Below are 18,351 nucleotides of genomic sequence, written 5' to 3'. Positions count from 1 at the left end.
CTGTATCTTTCCAGTTGGTTTAAGTTTGCTCACCTCATTCACAGCTTCTCTTAATTGGCCTAGGCCCAAAGACCCCGGTATCACACCATGTCCAAATAAGGCCCTTTTCCTGTGTCCTGTTCTTTGTCTTGTCTCATAAAGTAATTCGTTCAAACTTGTTTTAACCAGCACAGGCCAGTGTCTGAGCTCCAGGTTACTACAGGTCAAACAATCCCGGCAGTTTGTAACTGATTCTGTATTTCTTGCAGCCCCTGGCCAACATAGGGTAGAAAAAGGGAAAGCCAGAGAGGGTGGTGTGAGAAGGAGGATGAGTTTGTCCTCAATGGGAAGGGAGAAGACTGAGAAAAATAGCAGCAGCATGACAATTGGCATCAGCACCCTGGGATTAGGGAGAGGAAAATTGATCCTGCTTTAGTCGTTTCCTGATGCTTGATATAAAGGAAGAATAGTCATATGATCAAGGTACCTGAGGGCTACTGCCACCTATGGAGCCTTTCCCTCATGTGAGTCATTTCAGAACAGGAGAAAAAAAATGGAGCAAGTAATGCACAGGCACACATGTTCAGAAAACTCTTACACTATTCAAGTATTTGTTTTTCAGTTTGATGTCTGGGCTAGCGGCTTTGGATGCAAAAGCTTCAAGTCGATTGGGTCTCATCACAATTGCGTACTACCTCTGGACCACCTTTGTAGCAGTCGTTATCGGAATAATTATGGTCTCCATCATCCATCCGGGAGGTGCAGCCCAAAAGGAGAGCACCGATGACAGTGGAAAGCCAATTATGAGCTCTGCTGATGCATTGTTGGATTTGATACGGTACGTGCGAGTATAATCCTTTGTTAGTGCCAGAATTACAGCATCTCCAGGGAATTCTGTGTCCCTGAGATGGGTATTTTAAATGTATTTTACTTCACACATTGTGAGGCTGAATAATAGCCTAATATGATGTTACAGAAACAACAGTTTTATTACTGTAATATATGATTAAAATGGTGTGTGGTTGGAATATTCTCATGGCAATGCTCCTTCAGGAGCTACTGTCAGAATAACATTATATGACTCATTAATTTAAGTGGAACCCAACTAATGTAATGTGACATTCAATCAACTTATGCCTCTTCTGTGAAATCTAATTTTGTCCACTGAATGGGGCAGTAGCAATCCTTCCCTTTGAAGAGAAATGTTGAAAAAGGCAAAGGCACTAGAGCTGCAGTGTATAACTGTTGTATGTTGTGGCACTGAGTCATATGGACCAGGAAGGTCCCATTCTTGATTGTTGACCTATATTGAACTAAATGGTTTCAGCCAGGCTGTTGGTTGGGGCAATGCAAATGACCAAGATAATAAATCTTTTGAATATTGGGTCCTGTGTTTTTTGATTAAAGTTTTTATGGGTTGCTAGGGAGTAAAGGACAGAAGAATTGAAACTCTGAATTAATCCCTATTCACTTGCCTCATATCATTCTTTAATACTTTGTGAAAATGCAGTGTTTTTTTAAAACATGAATCTTGGATATTACTCAGCCTCCTCATTAAACTTATCTAAAGTAACTTGTATTGGAATAAAAGCAAAATACTGCAGAAGCTGCAAATCTGAAATAAAAACAAAACATACTGGAAATACTCAGCAGGTCTGGCAGCATCTGTGGAGAGAGAAGCAGAGTTAACTTTTCAGGTCAGAACTGATGAGGTTCTGATGAAGGGTCTGACCTGAAACGATAACTCGGCTTCTCTCTCCACTGATGCTGCCAGACCTGCTGAGTATTTCCAGCATTTCTTGTTTTTAACTTCTATTAGAACTCTGATATAGAACGTAGTTAAGTGAGTATTTGTTTGAAGTGTTTTTTAAACTGTTCTCTTCTAATTCAAATTAAATGATTGATTTTCTACTTGTCTAAATTTGGTCTAACTATGAATCTTCTTCTTCTTCTTTGGCCTCCTTATCTCGAGAGACAATGGGTAAGCGCCTGGAGGTGGTCAGTGGTGTGTGGAGCAGCACCTGGAGTGGCTATAAAGGCCAATTCTAGAGTGACAGGCTCTTCCACAGGTGCTGCAGAAAAATTTGTTTGTCGGGGCTGTTACACAGTTGGCTCTCCCCTTGCGCTTCTGTCGTTTTTCCTGCCAACTACTAAGTCTCTTCAACTTGCCACACTTTAGCCCCGCCTTTATGGCTGCCCGCCAGCTCTGGCTAACGCTGGCAACTGTTTTAGCTAATCATTAAAATGCTGGCCTATTTTGCAAGTTTTCAGCTTGTGCACTACGATGCTAAAGCAAACATTTTATTGTAGTAAAGTTGCTCAAACATAAATTAGCTCTACAGCTAATTTATAATATTAATTTATAAGCTATAATAAACTACTAAAATTGAATACTCAAAGCAAATACAAACATTTAAACCCTACCCTTGTTTGCCACCATATCCGTTTTCTTCATTTTTTCGCTAGTTCCTTGCAGGCCTTTTCCAAACTTAAACTGTAGTTTTCTTGACTTTCTTTCTATTATATAATCCATTCTACCTATTCCAAACTTTTCTTCCAATTTCTATTAAACAATATTTTATTCACTCTGTTTCCCAGCCGCCCTACACTTGTTCTCCATTTTGGAGGGGAGAGCAACTTTAAATCTTTGTCTGCTGTTGGCTTAAAAAAAAAGCTAGCTTTTGGAGCTGATAGTCCTTTTTTGAAGACTGGCAAGATTTGTCTCTCTGACATGCCTAAGCCAATCTTTGATGTCTTTCCTAAATAGATAACTACGGGAATGGTAGCAAGTTGCTTATGTTACTGGACTAGTTATCCAGAGGCCTGGATTAATGATCCAGAGACATGCAGTTCAAATCCCCACAATAGCAGCTGGGAAATTTGATTCAGTTAATTAAATAAATCTGGAATAAAAAGCTGGTCTCAGTAATGGTGACCATGCAATTATGGATTGTCATAAAGTTCTATCTAGTTCACAAACATCCTTTAGGGAAGGAAATCTGCTGTCCTTGCCTGGTCTGGCCTCTTGTAACTGCCCTCTGAAATGGCCTAACAAGCACTCAATTGTTAAGAAGACCTTCTGTCTTATAAGGATCTGAAAGGGTTAATGGTTGAGACAGTGAGAGTAACCCCTCCCACTGTAGTGGTAACATGGCAATAATCACATGAAGAGTAGGCTTGGAAGGAGCTAGAAACACCATGAGAAGTGCTAGCCAGAGATCCTCATGGAGAGTGTAAATAGAATGTAAATGGAAATAAAGAGTTGATATTTAGCCAGCCAGAGACTCATTGCCTGGCACTTGTGTGTCGCGAATGTTATTTGCCACTTATCAGCCCAAGTCTGGTTGGTGTCCAGGTCTTGCTACATATGGACATGGGTTGCTTCAGTATTTGAGGAGTCGCAAATGGTGCTGAACATTGTGCAATCATCAGTGAACATCCTCACTTTCTGGCCTTAGGATGGTGGGAAGGTCATTGAGAAAGCAGCTGAAGATGGTTGGGCCTAGGACACTACACTGAGGAACTCTTGCAGTGATGTCCTGGGACTGAAATGATCGACCTCCAACAACCACAACCATCTTCTTTTGTCATAATGTATGACTCCAACCAGTGAAGAGTTTTCACCCTGATTCCCATTGACTCCAGTTTTGCTAGGGCTCTTTGATGCTGCTTTTTGTCAAGGGCTGTCACTCTCACCTCACCTCTGGAATTCAGCTCCTTTGTCCATGTTTGGACCAAGGCAGTAATGAGGTCAGGAGCTGAGTGGCCCTGGAAGAACCCAAACTGAGCGTCAGTGAGCCGGTTATTGCTAAGCAATCGTGCCGATTGATAGCACTGTCAACGACCCCTTCCATCACTTGGCTGATGATCGAGAGTAGAATGATAGGGTGATGATTTGCTGTATTGGATTTGTCCTGCTTTTTGTGCACAGGACAAACCTGGGCAATTTTTCACATTGCTGGATAGATGCTAGTGTTGTAGCTGTACTGGAACAGCTTAGCTAGGGGCAAGGCTAGGTCTGGAGCACAAGTCTTCAATACTATTGCAGGAATGTTGTTAGAGCCCATAGCCTTTGTAGTGTTCTGTGCCTTCAGCTGTTTCTTGATATCACGTGGAGTGAATTCAATTGGCTGAAGACTGGCATCAGTGATGCTGGGGACCTGAGGAGGAGGCTGACAGGGATCATCCACTTGGCACTTCTGGCTGCAGATGGTTGCAAATGCTTCAGCCTTGTCTTTTGCACTGATGTGCTGGGCTCCCCCATGATTGAGGATGGGGATATTTGTGGAGCCTCCTCCTCCTGTTAGTTGTTTAATTGTCCACCACCATTCACGACTGGATGTGGAAGGACTGCGGAGCTTAGACCTGATCTGTTGTTTGGGGATCACTTAGCTCTGTCTATTGCATTCTGCTTCTGCTGTTTGGCATGCAAGTAGGCTGACACCTCATTTTTAGGTATGACTGGTGCTGCTCCTGGCATGCCCTCCTGCACTCTTCATTGAACCAGGTTTGGTCCCCCAGCTTGATGGTAATGGTAGAGTGGGAGATATGCCGGGACATGAGGTTACAGATTGTGGTTGAATACAAATCTGCTGCTGCTGATGGCCCACAGTGCCTTAGATGCCCAGTTTTGAGTTGCTAAACCTGTTCAAAATTTATCCCATTTAGTTCAGTGGTAATGCCACACAATATGATGGTGGGTACCCTCAATGTGAAGATGGGACTTCATCTCCACAAGGACTGTGAAGTGGTCATTCCTATCAATACTGTCATGGACAGATGCATCTGCGACAGGTAGATTGATGAGGATGAGGTCAAGTATGTTTTTCCCTCTTGTTGTTTCCCTCACCACCTGTGCAGACCCAGTCTAGCAGTAGTGGTGCTACCGAGCCACTCTTGGTGATGGACATTGAAGTAGTTCTGAAGTTACACGTAGGCCAGATGGGTATTTACAACAATCGACAAGGGTTTCATGGTCACCATTAGACTAGCTTTTAATTCCAGATTTTATTAATTGAATTCAAATTTCACCATCTGCTGCAGTGGGATTCGTAGTGACATTACCACTACACCATTGCCTCCCCTCAACTGAACCAACTTCAGCATCAACTGGAAGACATGAACAGGATGGGAGCCATTTCTCCAGTCACAAAGCCAACAGAGTGGTGTTCAGCTATGGTTACAGTTCCAAAAACAAATGGTACTGTTCATATCTGTGTGGACTTAACACAGCTTAACAAAGCTGTGGCAAGGGAAATTTCTCCTATGTCTTCGGTGGATGAAAGCCTGGCAAGCTATCCAAAAGCGTAATGTTCACAAAACACGACATGAACAGTGGCTTTTGGCAACTTGCATTAGGCGAGAAGTAAAGATTGCTTACAACATTCATCACACCATTCGGAAGATTTTGTTTCAATCGTTTACCATTCGGTCTACCATCTGCACCTGAAATCTTCCAAGGACCACGTCCAATATTCTACAATGGCTAAAAGGGGCGATTTGTCATATGGACAACATACTGGTCCATGGGGAATCAGTAGAAGAACATGACCAGAGAGTCAAAGCAGTTTTCCATCGTCTTCAGGAAGAAGGGCTGACACTTAGTGATAAGTGTGAATTCTAGAAAACATCTGTTCATTTCTTGGGTCATATTGTGATTAGTAAGGGCATAATGGCAGACCAGCAGATGACGAGAACCATTAATGAGTTCCCAATCTCAACTTTAGTCCAACATCTCCAAAGATTCCTAGGAATGATGAATCAGCTGGCAAAACTTTTAACTAATTTGGTATAGGTAACAGAATCATTAAGACAACTTTTGAAGAAAGGTCAAGCCTGGTGTTGGAACATACAACAAGAGCAGGCATTTTGAAGAATTAAGGAGATGCTAGTTTCAACAGATATATTAGCACAGTACAACATTTTCCTTCCAATTATACTTGCAGCAGATGCCTCATCTACATGGTTATGCATCTAGAGCTTTATTCGAGACAGAGACAGGGTATGTGGCCATTGAAAAAGAAGCACTCGCAGTCATGTCGGCTTGCGAGAAGTTTTCAGATTGCATTATTGACCTGAAAGTGGTTATTGAGACAGATCACAAACCCTTGGTTTCATTACTGGAGGGGAAGGAAATTGCAAGGATGCCTCCAAGAATTCCGAGATTTGATTGAGGTTGATCAGATATACCTATAAGATGGTATATATACAAGGGAAGATGCAAACTTCCGCAGATGCATTGTCGAGAGCAACTGTTGACCAGCTTACACAACAGGATGTTAACCTTTTTGAAGAAATGGAATCATATTCACAGTACACAGCATCACAATGGCCAGCAAGTACACAGAAACTTCAAGAAATTCGTCACGCTCAAAAGCGGGTTGAGAAATGCATTTAGATATGCCAATATTATACAAAAGGTTGGCCACAGGAACGTCCTAGAGAGAAGGTAATGAAAATTTTCTTCAAATTCAGGAGACAGTTCGCAATCATAGATAGTTTGTTGGTGTACAATGACCGACTAGTCATTCCAATTTCTCTTCCATCAGATATCTTGGTAAGAATTCATCAATGACACATGGGAATTACAAAATGCAGAGCTCGAGCTCAATCATCTATTTGGTGGCCAGGAATATCTAGAGACATCGAGAATATGATCTTGAATTGTCAGAGATGTGCAGTACACAGACCAGAACAGAGGGAACCTCTGATAACTACATAATTTCCAACCAGACCTAGGAAACGTCTAGGAATGGATTTATTTATGAACAATGAAAAATCTTACATTATAGTGATTGATTATTTTTCACAATGGATAGAAGTGAAAAGATTCATAAGATCATAAGATCATAAGAAGTAGGAGCAGGAGTAGGCCGTCCGGCCCCTCGAGCCTGCTCCGCCATTCAATAAGATCATGGCTGATCTTTTCGTGGACTCAGATCCACTTACCCACGTTCTCACCGTATCCCTTAATTCCTTTATTGTTCAAAAAGATATCTACCTTAGCTTTAAAAACATTTACTGAAGAAGCGTCAACTACTTCACTGGGCAAGGAATTCCATAGATTAACAACCCTCTGGGTGAAGAAGTTCCTTCTTAATTCAGTCCTAAATCTGCTCCCTCTAATCTTGAGGCTATGCCCTCTTGTCCAAGCTTCACCTGCCAGTGGAAACATACTCTCCACTTGTATCTTATCTATTCCCTTCATGATTTTATATGTTTCTATAAGATCCCCCCTCATTCTTCTGAATTCCAATGAATATAATCCCAATCTACTCAGTCTCTCCTCATAAGCCAACCCCCTCAACTCCGGAATCAACCTAGTGAACCTCCTCTGCACCCTCTCCAGTGCCAGTACATCCTTTCTCAAGTAAGGAGACCAAAACTGCACACAGTACTCCAGGTGCGGCCTCACCAGTACCTTATACAGTTGCAACATAACCTCTCTGCTTTTAAACTCAATCCCTTTAGCAATGAAGGACAAAATTCCATTTGCCTTCCTAATTACTTGCTGTACCTGCAGACCAACCTTCTGCGATTCATGCACAAGGACACCCAGGTCCCTCTGCATAGCAGCATGCTGCAACTTTTTACCAAAGAACAAAGAACAAAGAAAATTACAGCACAGTAACAGACCCTTCGGCCCTCCAAGCCTACGCCGATCCAAATCCTCTATCTAAACCTGTCGCCTATTTTCTAAGGGTCTGTATCTCTTTACTTCCTGCCCATTCATGTATCTGTCTAGATACATCTTAAAAGACGCTATCGTGCCTGCGTCTACCACCTCCGCTGGTAATGCGTTCCATGCACCCACCACCCTCTGCGTAAAGAACTTTCCACGCATATCCCCCCTAAACTTTTCCCCTTTCACTTTGAACTCGTGTCCCCTTGTAATTGAATCCCCCACTCTGGGAAAAAGCTTCTTGCTATCCACCCTGTCTATACCTCTCATGATTTTGTACACCTCAATCAGGTCCCCCCTCAACCTCCGCCTTTCTAATGAAAATAATCCTAATCTACTCAACCTCTCTTCATAGCTAGCGCCCTCCATACCAGGCAACATCCTGGTGAACCTCCTCTGCACCCTCTCCAAAGCATCCACATCCTTTTGGTAATGTGGCGACCAGAACTGCACGCAGTATTCCAAATGTGGCCGAACCAAAGTCGTATACAACTGTAACATGACCTGCCAACTCTTGTACTCAATACCCCGTCCGATGAAGGAAAGCATGCCGTATGCCTTCTTGACCACTCTATTGACCTGCGTTGCCACCTTCAGGGAACAATGGACTTGAACACCCAAATCTCTCTGTACATCAATTATTACCATTCAAGTAATAATCCTTTTTACTGTTACTCCTACCGAAATGAATGACTTCACATTTATTAACATTGTATTCCATCTGCCAGTCCTTTGCCCACTCACTCAATGTATCTATGTTCCTCTGCAAAGTTTCACAGTCATCTGCACACTTTGCTCTGCCACTCATCTTAGTGTCATCTGCAAACTTTGACACCCTACAAGTGGTCCCCAACTCCAAATCATCTATATAAATTGTAAATAATTGCGGACCCAACACTGATCCCTGAGGCACACCACTAGTGACTGATTGCCAACCAGAATAGCACTCATTTATCCCCACTCTCTGCTTCCTGTCAGTCAACCAATCCTCTATCCATGCTAATACTTTACCCCTAACGCCATGCATCCTTATTTTATACAGCAGCCTCTTGTGCGGCACCTTGTCGAAGGCTTTTTGGAAATCTAGGTACACCATATCCACTGGGTCCCCATTGTCCACCTTGCTCATAATGTCATCATAGAATTCCAAAAGATTTGTCAAGCATGACCTGCCCTTCATGAACCCATGCTGCATCTGCCCAACGGGACAATTTCTATCGAGATGCCCTGCTATTTCTTCCTTGATAATAGACTCAAGCATCTTCCCCACTGCAGAGGTTAAGCTAACCGGTCTATAATTCCTCATCCTTTGTCTACCTCCCTTTTTAAACAGTGGCATCACATCTGCTGTTTTCCAATCTGCTGGGACTACCCCAGAGTCCAGTGAATTTTGGAAAATTATCGCCAGTGCACCTGCTATCTCTCCCGCCATCTCTTTTAGTACCCTAGGATGCATTCCATCAGGGCCAGGAGACTTATCAATCCTTAGCTCCATTAGCTTGCCCAACACTACCTCTTCCGTAATAATGATTGTTTACAGGTCCTCACCTACGTTCGTCTCTTTGTCAATTACTGGCATGTTATTAATGTCCTCCACTGTGAAGACCGATACAAAATACCTGTTCAATGCCTCGGCCATTTCATCATATCCCATAACTAAATTCCCCTTCTCATCCTCTAAAGGACCAACGTTTACTTTAGCCACTCTTTTTTGTTTTATATATTTATAGAAACTTTTGCTATCTGTCTTTATATTCTGTGCTAGTTTTTTCTCATGTTCTATCTTACTTTTCTTTATAGCCCTTTTTGTGGCTCTCTGTTGACCTTTAAAGATTTCCCAATCTTCTAGTTTCATGCTGTTTTTGGCCACTTTGTATGCCTTCTCTTTCAATTTGATAGTCTCCCTTATTTCCTTAGACACCCATGGCAGATTACCCCTTTTCTTTCAGTCCTTCCTTTTCACTGGAATATACTTTTGCTGAGCACTTTGAAAAATTGCTTTGAAAGTCCTCCACTGCTCGTCAACTGTCCCACCATAAAATCTTTGTTTCCAGTCTACTCTAGCCAAATCCTCCCTCATTCTATTGTAGTCCCCCTTGTTCAAGCACAGGACCCTGGTATTGGATTTTATCTTCACACTCTCCATCTGAATTCTAAATTCAACCATACTGTGATCACTCCTTCCAAGAGGATCCCTAACTATGAGGTCATTAATTATTTCAGTCTCATTACATAGGACTAGATATAGGATAGCTCGCTCCCTCGTCAGTTCCATTACATACTGTTCAAGAAAACTATCACGGATACACTCAACGAACTCCTCCTCAAGGCTACTCTGACTGAGCTGGTTTGACCAATCTATATGTAGATTAAAATCCCCATGATAATTGCCGTACCATTTTTACAGGCATTAGTTATTTCTTTGTTTATTGCCCGCCCCAATGTGATGTTATTATTTGGTGGCCTATAGACTACGCCTATCAATTACTTTTTCTTCTTAGAGTTTCTAATTTCCACCCAAATGGATTCAACCTCATTCTCCATGGAACCTATATCATCTCTCAGCACCGCCCTGATGTCGTCCTTGAATATCAGAGCTACACCACCTCCCTTACCTTCCTGTCTGTCCTTCCGAATAGTCTGGTACCCCTGGATATTTAACTCCCAGTCGTGACCAACCTGTAACCATGTCTCCGTAATGGCTACTAAATCATATTCATTTGCGATGATTTGTGCCGTTAACTCATCAACCTTATTACGAATGCTACGAGCATTCAGGTAAAGTGCCTTTATGCTAGCTTTCTTACCCTCATGATTTCCAACATCTCTAATAACTCCTGAGTTATCCTTCCTTTCTGATTCTTTCATAGTCTGCCTTGAACTTAAACCCTCCTGCACACATGTTAACCAGCTGCTTACCATCTTATTTACCATCATACTCCCTGTCGTTTTTCCTTTCCCTTCCCCCCCCCCCCCCCCCCGAGTCACTAGTTTAAAGTTGTACTCCATGACAAAAGAATCTGTTATTGGAGCTCCACAGGGGATTTTTGCAATGCATGGTATTCCTGATGAGGTTGTGTTAGACAATGGACCACAATTTGCAAATGAATAAGTCACACAATTTGCGAGGTGGGGATTCGAACATCTCACAAGTGCCCCTCGTTACCTTCAAGCAAACAGTGAAGCAGAAAGAATACAAACTATTAAATCATTGTTGAAGAAGAACAATGATCTTCCAACTGCACGATTGAACTATCAATCTATTCCATTGTTATGTGGACTTTCATCTTTAGAGCTGTTGATGGACAGGAAGCTGAAAACTCAACTTCCCATTCTAGCCAGAAAACTACATCCTGGGATAGATGTACAAGACTACGAAAAGGTTAAAGACAAAGAGAAGTCTTACAGAAACCAACAAGCTCGTACTAATAATAAGCGATTTCATACCAGAAACCTGCCAAGGTTAAAAGATGGTGAAAAGGTATGGATACAAGATCTAGAACGTGAAGGTAGAGTTGTCCAGAGAGATGAAGTTCATGTAGTGCACACTTCCGAGGGTACTATACTCAGAAATAGGAGAAACCTTAGCCCGATACTTCAAAAACAGCAACCACTCATATATGATGATAATGATAAAGAAACTCATAAACAACAGGATACTACAAACATTGGTAAATGCCATCCAAGTCGTCAAGCAAGACTTACAAGAAAGACTACTGATCATCCGAGTCCGAGAAGAACACAATCAGGGAGAGTCGTGAAGCCTTCTGACTGATTGAACCTGTGATGTCAGAGACTCAGGGGGGAAATGGCATAGATGGTCAAGAACGAATGTGTAAATATAAAAAAGTATATAAGGACAAAGACTTGGGGGGGGAGATGTAGTATAAGGGTCTGAAAGGGTTAATGTTTGAGACAGTGAGAGTAACCCCTCCCACTGCAGTGATGACATGGTAATAGTCACATGGGCAGTAGGCTTGGAAGGAGCTCAAAGCACCATGAGAAATGCTAGTTAGAGATCCTCATGGTGACTGTAAATATAAAGAGTTGTTTAGCCAGCCAGAGACTCTGAGACCTTTATGAAGAGAACTATAACAATGCTACCAACAACATACAATATTGTGACATCGATATACAACACATGCTGGCTTTTCCAGTGTTGTCCATGGACTGTGAATGAATATTAATAAAAAAAAATCTGAGACTGGCTACTGCAGTCAACTAATATCTTGCACCTTGGGAATCGAGGTTCAAATCCAGTCTGGACTGATGGGGTGAATGTTTGATTGCTCAGCTGCCTATAAATGCTCTATGCAAGATGGTTGTTCTAGTCTTAGCCTGGCTCTTAATGGGCATGGGTTCAAAACTACCTGAGTTGCAGCACAAACTGGCAGTCTCATTCAAGAGAGGCCACAGAATGTCTGATTTGATAAGATATTTTTGTATGCTGTTCTGAGGTTGGAGTTGAATTACAGCTTTGGGCCAGACTAGGAGGAGGTTACTTTGTGTCTGATCCTGCTCAACCTGTCTTCTCTTGACTTCCTGTCCAAAATGAAATAGTGTTCCTTTCTTAAGCTTGAACATCCTCATTTGGATAAATACATGAAAACTGTCTACCTGTTCATAGAATGAATATAAATTTACAGTTACTACTTGTGTGAGAACTAATGTACAGAAAATGAATTTGAATAGAAAAGCACAGTATATACTGAACAGAGGCGTGATAACTATTCCCAGCTGAAGCAATGTTACATTTAGATAGTCAGTTAATCAGCCAAATACAAATATTTTAACGGCTGGTCCACAGTGGCTTTCTGACATTTCTTTCTCCCACGCAGTTATTAAAAAAGTATTTAACGACCCGATTATACTACAGTTGAAAATCCACATCTGTTGCTCATTCATTTGTTTGTGCAGACTGTCCAGATGAATTTACTTCAACCTTTGTTTGGAGTAAGAGCTCACACTGTTGAATAACTATCTCTAGTTATAGAATAAGTGTGATTTAAATGCCATTTCAGGTCAATATTTGCTTTTGCTTAAAAAAAATGGAGTTCATACAATGAACTGGTAAATGGAGACCATCTCCACTGCTGAACTTTCTTGCTGCCACATATGTTCAGATTGTTCTCTTCCCAACTCAATTGTAACTTGACGAATGTAGACACTGATGAATGATATCCTGTAACTGGAAGGTTCTTCTAGCATCTCATCTGCACTTCTGGACAGAATACAAGAAGGATCTTATCATTTGATGGGTGGTGCTTCTCCCTCTTCTTGTCTGCAATGTCTCTATCACAGTATTTCTTGTCTTTCACTACATTAGTGATACTCATAGAGTCATAGTCATAGAGAGATACAGCACCGAATCAGGCCCTTTGGCCCAACGAGTCTGTGCCAACCAACAACCTCCCATTTATACTAATCCTACATTAATCCATGGCCATGTGAGCCGCATGGAAGATGGCAGGATTCCCAAGGACACATTGTACAGCGAGCTCATCACTGGTATCAGACCCACTGGCCGTCCACGTCTCCGCTTTAAAGACGTCTGCAAACGTGACATGAAGTCCTGTGACATTGATCACAAGTCATGGGAGTCAGTTGCCAGTGATCGCCAGAGCTGGCGGGCAGCCATAAAGGTGGGACTAAAGTGTGGCGAGTCGAAGAGACATAGCAGTTGGCAGGAAAAAAGTTAGAAGCGTAAGGAGAGAGCCAACTGTGTAACATCCCCGACAACCAATTTTATCTGCAGCACCTGTGGAAGAGTCTGTCACTCTAGAATTGGCCTTTATAGCCAGTCCAGGTGCTGCTTCACAAACCACTGACCACCTCCAGGCGCTTACCCATTGTCTCTCGAGACAAGGAGGCCAAAGAAGAAGAAGACATTAATCTTATATTCCCTACCACATCCCCACCATTCTCCTACCACCTACCTACACTAGGGGCAATTTATAATGACCAATTTACCTATCAACCTGCAAGACTTTGGCTGTGGGAGGAAACCGGAGCACCCGGCAGAAACCCACACAGTCACAGGGAAAACTTGCAAACTCCGCACAGGCAGTACCCAGAATCAAACCTTGGTTGCTGGAGCTATGAGGCTGCAGTGCTAACCACAGCACCACTGTGCTGCCCACTGTAGTCATTGCTTCTCTGAGCTTTTCTCCCTCTATCCTCCCAAGCCCTAGATAGACCAAATCACACATTCTACCCCTTGCCTGCAACCCTACTTCATTCAAATCAAGAGGCATCATATTATTTCAGGGATGGCCAGCCAGCATTTTGCAAGCTGTCTGTGACTCCTTTGTGTGGCTCTTTGAATGCTTTGTTTGCCTGGTCACTCAGCCATGGTACAAGGGAGCAAAAAGAATTTAAACATGACAATGGTAATGTTCCTCCCCATCTAGCCTCACTTTTCTTGAGTTGTAATATATCTGGTATTTACTACTGAATGTGTATTTGGAACTAATTATCATCTCAACTGTACAGCAACAGTAAAGAAAATGGTGTTCCTAAACTTAGTTCTCACACCTGGAAAAATAAAAATTGCTTTTATTATATGCATATTTTTAGGAGATAGATTTGATCGGCTTCCTAACCAATCCCCTCCCCATCCCAAATATTACTGTTGTATTCAGTAGCTTTAAAAATAAATTTACTATATTATTTACAATATTTTAATCCAGAACATGAGCTTTCTGTTTCCAGCAAGGTTGCACAAACTCTTCACAAACTGGTTCTTTGAAATTGATTCTTTTCTGGGGTAAGAATTAGTAAATGAGTGTTCTTGTGACATTCAGTGCAGCTATTGAATTTTAATGTCAGTAATGATTTTGCTGTGTGATGCTACTTGCTAGTTTGTGATCTGGAACAGACAACATTTTATAATCTACTGTCATGGAGATTGTGGCTGTATTTTTTCAAATGTTTCTGCTTAATTTTTGACCTTGAAGATGTAGTCATTTGTGTGACATAAGGTGAGAATCTATGCCACCCCTAAAATGGTTCAGAATGGTTCTGGAAATTGACCTAGTTGGAGAAACCCTTGTGCAAGAAACTTCAGGTCCCGTATTCAGACTGAGAGTCTGTGTAGTTTCTGCAGATGTCTAAAGAGCAGCACTTAATCAAAAAGTGATATTTGCGCAAGTGGGCTAATCAGGAACTAGAACAGGTGCGTATAACCTGGATTTGAAGAAACTGAAGAAATTTGTGGAATTTAAATACATTGATTGGTATCCTTCCATCTGTGCGAGACGATGGGAATGCAGCCTTAGAAATTTGGTGAGGTCAGATGAGATCGTCTGTTGCACTTCTTTTGATGGTTGAACATGCTGATTCTGGAAAGGCAAAGTCTGCCACAAGTGCCGTTCATGAAGTTATCCCTTGCCCAGTGGTGCGGGATGATCTCTGATGGCACCTTGTTTGCAGGACTGGCGTCTCCTTTGGAGCTTCTGAAACCACATGTTGTCGTGGTGGCAAATTCCTATGCACAGTTGGTGTCGCCATTTGCATTGATCATCAGCTCAAGTTTCCCACTTGTTGTGATTGATATTGAGGGCTTTCAGGTCTCTTTTGACAGCATTCGTGAATTGGAGCTTTGGGTTCGTGATTGGTTCGAGACCCAATCTTGCAGAAATTAATCCTGTCATTGAAGTGAAGAGCGCAGCTCAACCTGTCTCCTACCCCTAAAGCACATGACAATCTCATGCTAGCCAAGGCAGTTGTGCAGAAGACAGCAATGTATTGTGCCAACAAGTATTAGATCAATCTATGCAAAGAAATACAAACTTCTAGCGACAATTATAACCTTCGCGCTATGTGTGACAGTAACAAAAGAGCACTCGGCCCACCATCATCAAACTTGCTCCTTTGAAATCTGCAGAGGGGAGGTACTCACTGATAGGAACAAGCAAATGGCCCGCTAGATAGAGCACTACTCTGAGCTATACTCAGCTGAGACGGTTATCTCTCTGTCTGGGCTTGATGATATTCTGCAGCTTCCTGTCATGTATGAGTTTGATGCAGAATCCTTATTACTTGAGCTTGAAAAGGCCATTGACTTCCTAACATTAAGGAAAGCACCTGAAAAGGATGGATACCAGCAGAGCTACTTAAATATAGAAAGCCCTACCTGCTGCCATACCTCCACGACCTCCTGCTCCTCAGCTGGAAAGAAGGCTCTGTCCCACAGGATATGCGTGACGCAAACATCATCACGTTATACAAGAACAAAGGTGATCGAGGGGATTGCACAACTACTGGGACATCTCACTCCTCAGTGTCACTGGGAAGGCCTTTGCCAGAGTCATTCTGATGAGGCTCCATCAACTAGCCAACAGAATATGCTCTGAGGCCCAAAGTGGCTTCAGAGCAGACAGATCCATGGTAGACATGACCTTCTCCCAACGTCAGCTTCAAGAGAAGTGCATAGAACAGCAAACACTACCCTACCTTCCTTCTGTTGATCTCATAAAAGCATTTGACACTGTGAGCAGGACAGGCCTCTACCAGATACTAGAGAAAATTGGCTGTCCTCCCAAGCTTCGCAGTCTCATATGGTCCTTCCATGATAACATGCACAGAATTTCAGTACTGTTATGATAAATAACAGGATAGATTAATTATGAGCAAGAGGGAGGGTTGGTACTTGTGTATTATACATCTTTTCAGTTCACCATAACTGAAAATAGTAGAATGTTCTATTCCTTGTCTGTCAATGATAGCTAATGAAAAGCTTTTTAACCAAATGCATAAAGATGAAATTCCAAATGTTTTTGACTATTGAAACTGTTGTTTAGCAACCAGCATAGAGATCACGATTTGATTTAATTAACAATGAATCTGAAATGATTACTATAAGATAACCTAGTTTATTTTTCCCCATACTTGTGGGGACATTTATGATTCATCTAATATTAGCCAGAATGCATCATCATATCCAATGGGATTCAGCCATGCAAACTCAGCTCTTAACAATTAACTAGAAAATAGCAAAGGAGCAAATGAAGAGTGTCACTGCTGCTACCACTACAAGCACAAACCTTCAGTGCAATGGCCTCTGCAACAGGTAAGAAGCCAAGGAATCCTGGAGTGAATGTATGCCAGGGTTAGTGAGAGCTACTGCTACTAATCCTATGAGAGGGAATGGGTGATAGAAGAAGAAAGGATATGAGACATAAGGAGACAAGGAATGAGTGAAACAGGGGTGCACAGGGTGAATGAAGGAATGGGAATGGAAAAATTAGAGAGACAAAGAGAGGGACAATGAAACAGACTAGGATTAAAAAAAAGAGACCGCAATGAAAAAGAAAAATAGTGCAGGAATGTAAAAGATGGAAGGAAGGAAATCAGAACGGAGGAAGAAAAAGAAAGAAATATCTGTGGGACAAAAGGAATGAGAGAGATGGGGAAGAGGGAATTGGACTGAAATGGGGGTGGGTATGAAGGATCAGTAGAGAGTATAACAGCCAGGAATAGAGGAGAGGACAGAGACAATGTGAGAGATACAGGGGAAGAAAATGCAATTATGGAAGGAAGGAATTACTGAAGTAATCAGAGAGATGGAGTGTGGGATAGAGGGAACAAAGGAGTCTAATTTCAATTTCAGGTAAACTGCGTATATCTGCAGTTATATTAATAGATTAGGTTTCTACATTCTTGCATAGTATTTACTTAATTAAAATATTAGTGAATAAACTAGTGCACTCTTTCAAAGTTGTGTCTCTTTGTTGATAAGCAATTTATTTTTCTGGAACTCGAGATTTGAAAGATTGGCCAACTAGACACTATATCTACTAACCACTGCTTCATAATTTACTGTCCTCTCCCTACCTTTTTTACAAACATGATAATTTGTATTAAGGGTCATGGCGCTTCACCTGGGCTTCTCAATTTAAAAAATCAATTCACAACTCCCATATCAAAAAGTAAATCTAATTTTCAAGCTTACATTAGATATAAGCTGTAACGTCGGCAATTAAATTAAGTTAAAGATAAATTTGCTTGATTTATTTAATGTTACCCTGGATTTTTTTAATTTATCAATGTAAGTATATGCTTTATTGTATTCCTAATGGTAACAGCCAGCAAGCCTGTGTGAGGCATTTAACTGCACTTATTCTCTAATGTTGACCAATATTCTGGGTGTAGGGGAAAGTAATTCCTTTTAAATCTTTGCTTTTAGTCATGAAATCCATCTGGCAATATTTTTTCCTTTAAATGTGAATTTGAGTGGTAGTCAGTCTGATCTAAGATCATTTCAGGTGAATGTGTTTAGTTTAAAGCCTATTAAAAATCCTAGACCAATCTAAAATTTGGATTTACAAAGGGTCTGATGTGGTACTTCTCATTGATGAATTATATAGTCCTATTTATTGAAAGTGAAAGCTCTAAAATCTTGTCCAGCAACATAGATTATCCACAAGTGAGTCACTAACCACTTGATCCATTTTGCTTTATCGGTGCAATCTGAAACTGGCCTCAATTCTTCTAATTATAAATTTACTCATAAACATGGGATAAACTGATCTGAGTTCTATCTTCAACTGGCAGGGTACATTGACAATTCTATTGAAAAGAATCCTTGATGGAATATTTGCAGCTAAAGCAAATTACTTTGGAAAAGGAGAAAAAGCTGAATACTTTGAGATTAAGTGTATATGTGAAGGATCTATGAAGAACTATGGGAT

The 18,351-nt window shown here is 41.5% G+C and overlaps 1 protein-coding gene across 1 annotated transcript in view; it reads left to right on the top strand.

Annotated features, from left to right (window-relative positions):
• slc1a7a (solute carrier family 1 member 7a) overlaps window positions 1-18,351 on the top strand; it is a 98,273-nt gene that overhangs the window by 37,108 nt on the left and 42,814 nt on the right. Inside the window, exon 3 of the mRNA XM_068036428.1 lies at window positions 602-817. Within this exon, the coding sequence (XP_067892529.1) occupies window positions 602-817 (216 nt within the window). The remainder of the gene's footprint in view (window positions 1-601; window positions 818-18,351) is intronic.

The sequence above is a fragment of the Heterodontus francisci genome, chromosome 8 (genome assembly GCF_036365525.1).
Source record: "Heterodontus francisci isolate sHetFra1 chromosome 8, sHetFra1.hap1, whole genome shotgun sequence".
In the NCBI taxonomy this organism is placed as follows: domain Eukaryota; kingdom Metazoa; phylum Chordata; class Chondrichthyes; order Heterodontiformes; family Heterodontidae; genus Heterodontus; species Heterodontus francisci.
The sequence above is the reverse complement of the archived record's forward strand: the minus strand, read 5'-3'. Positions and strand labels throughout refer to the sequence as shown.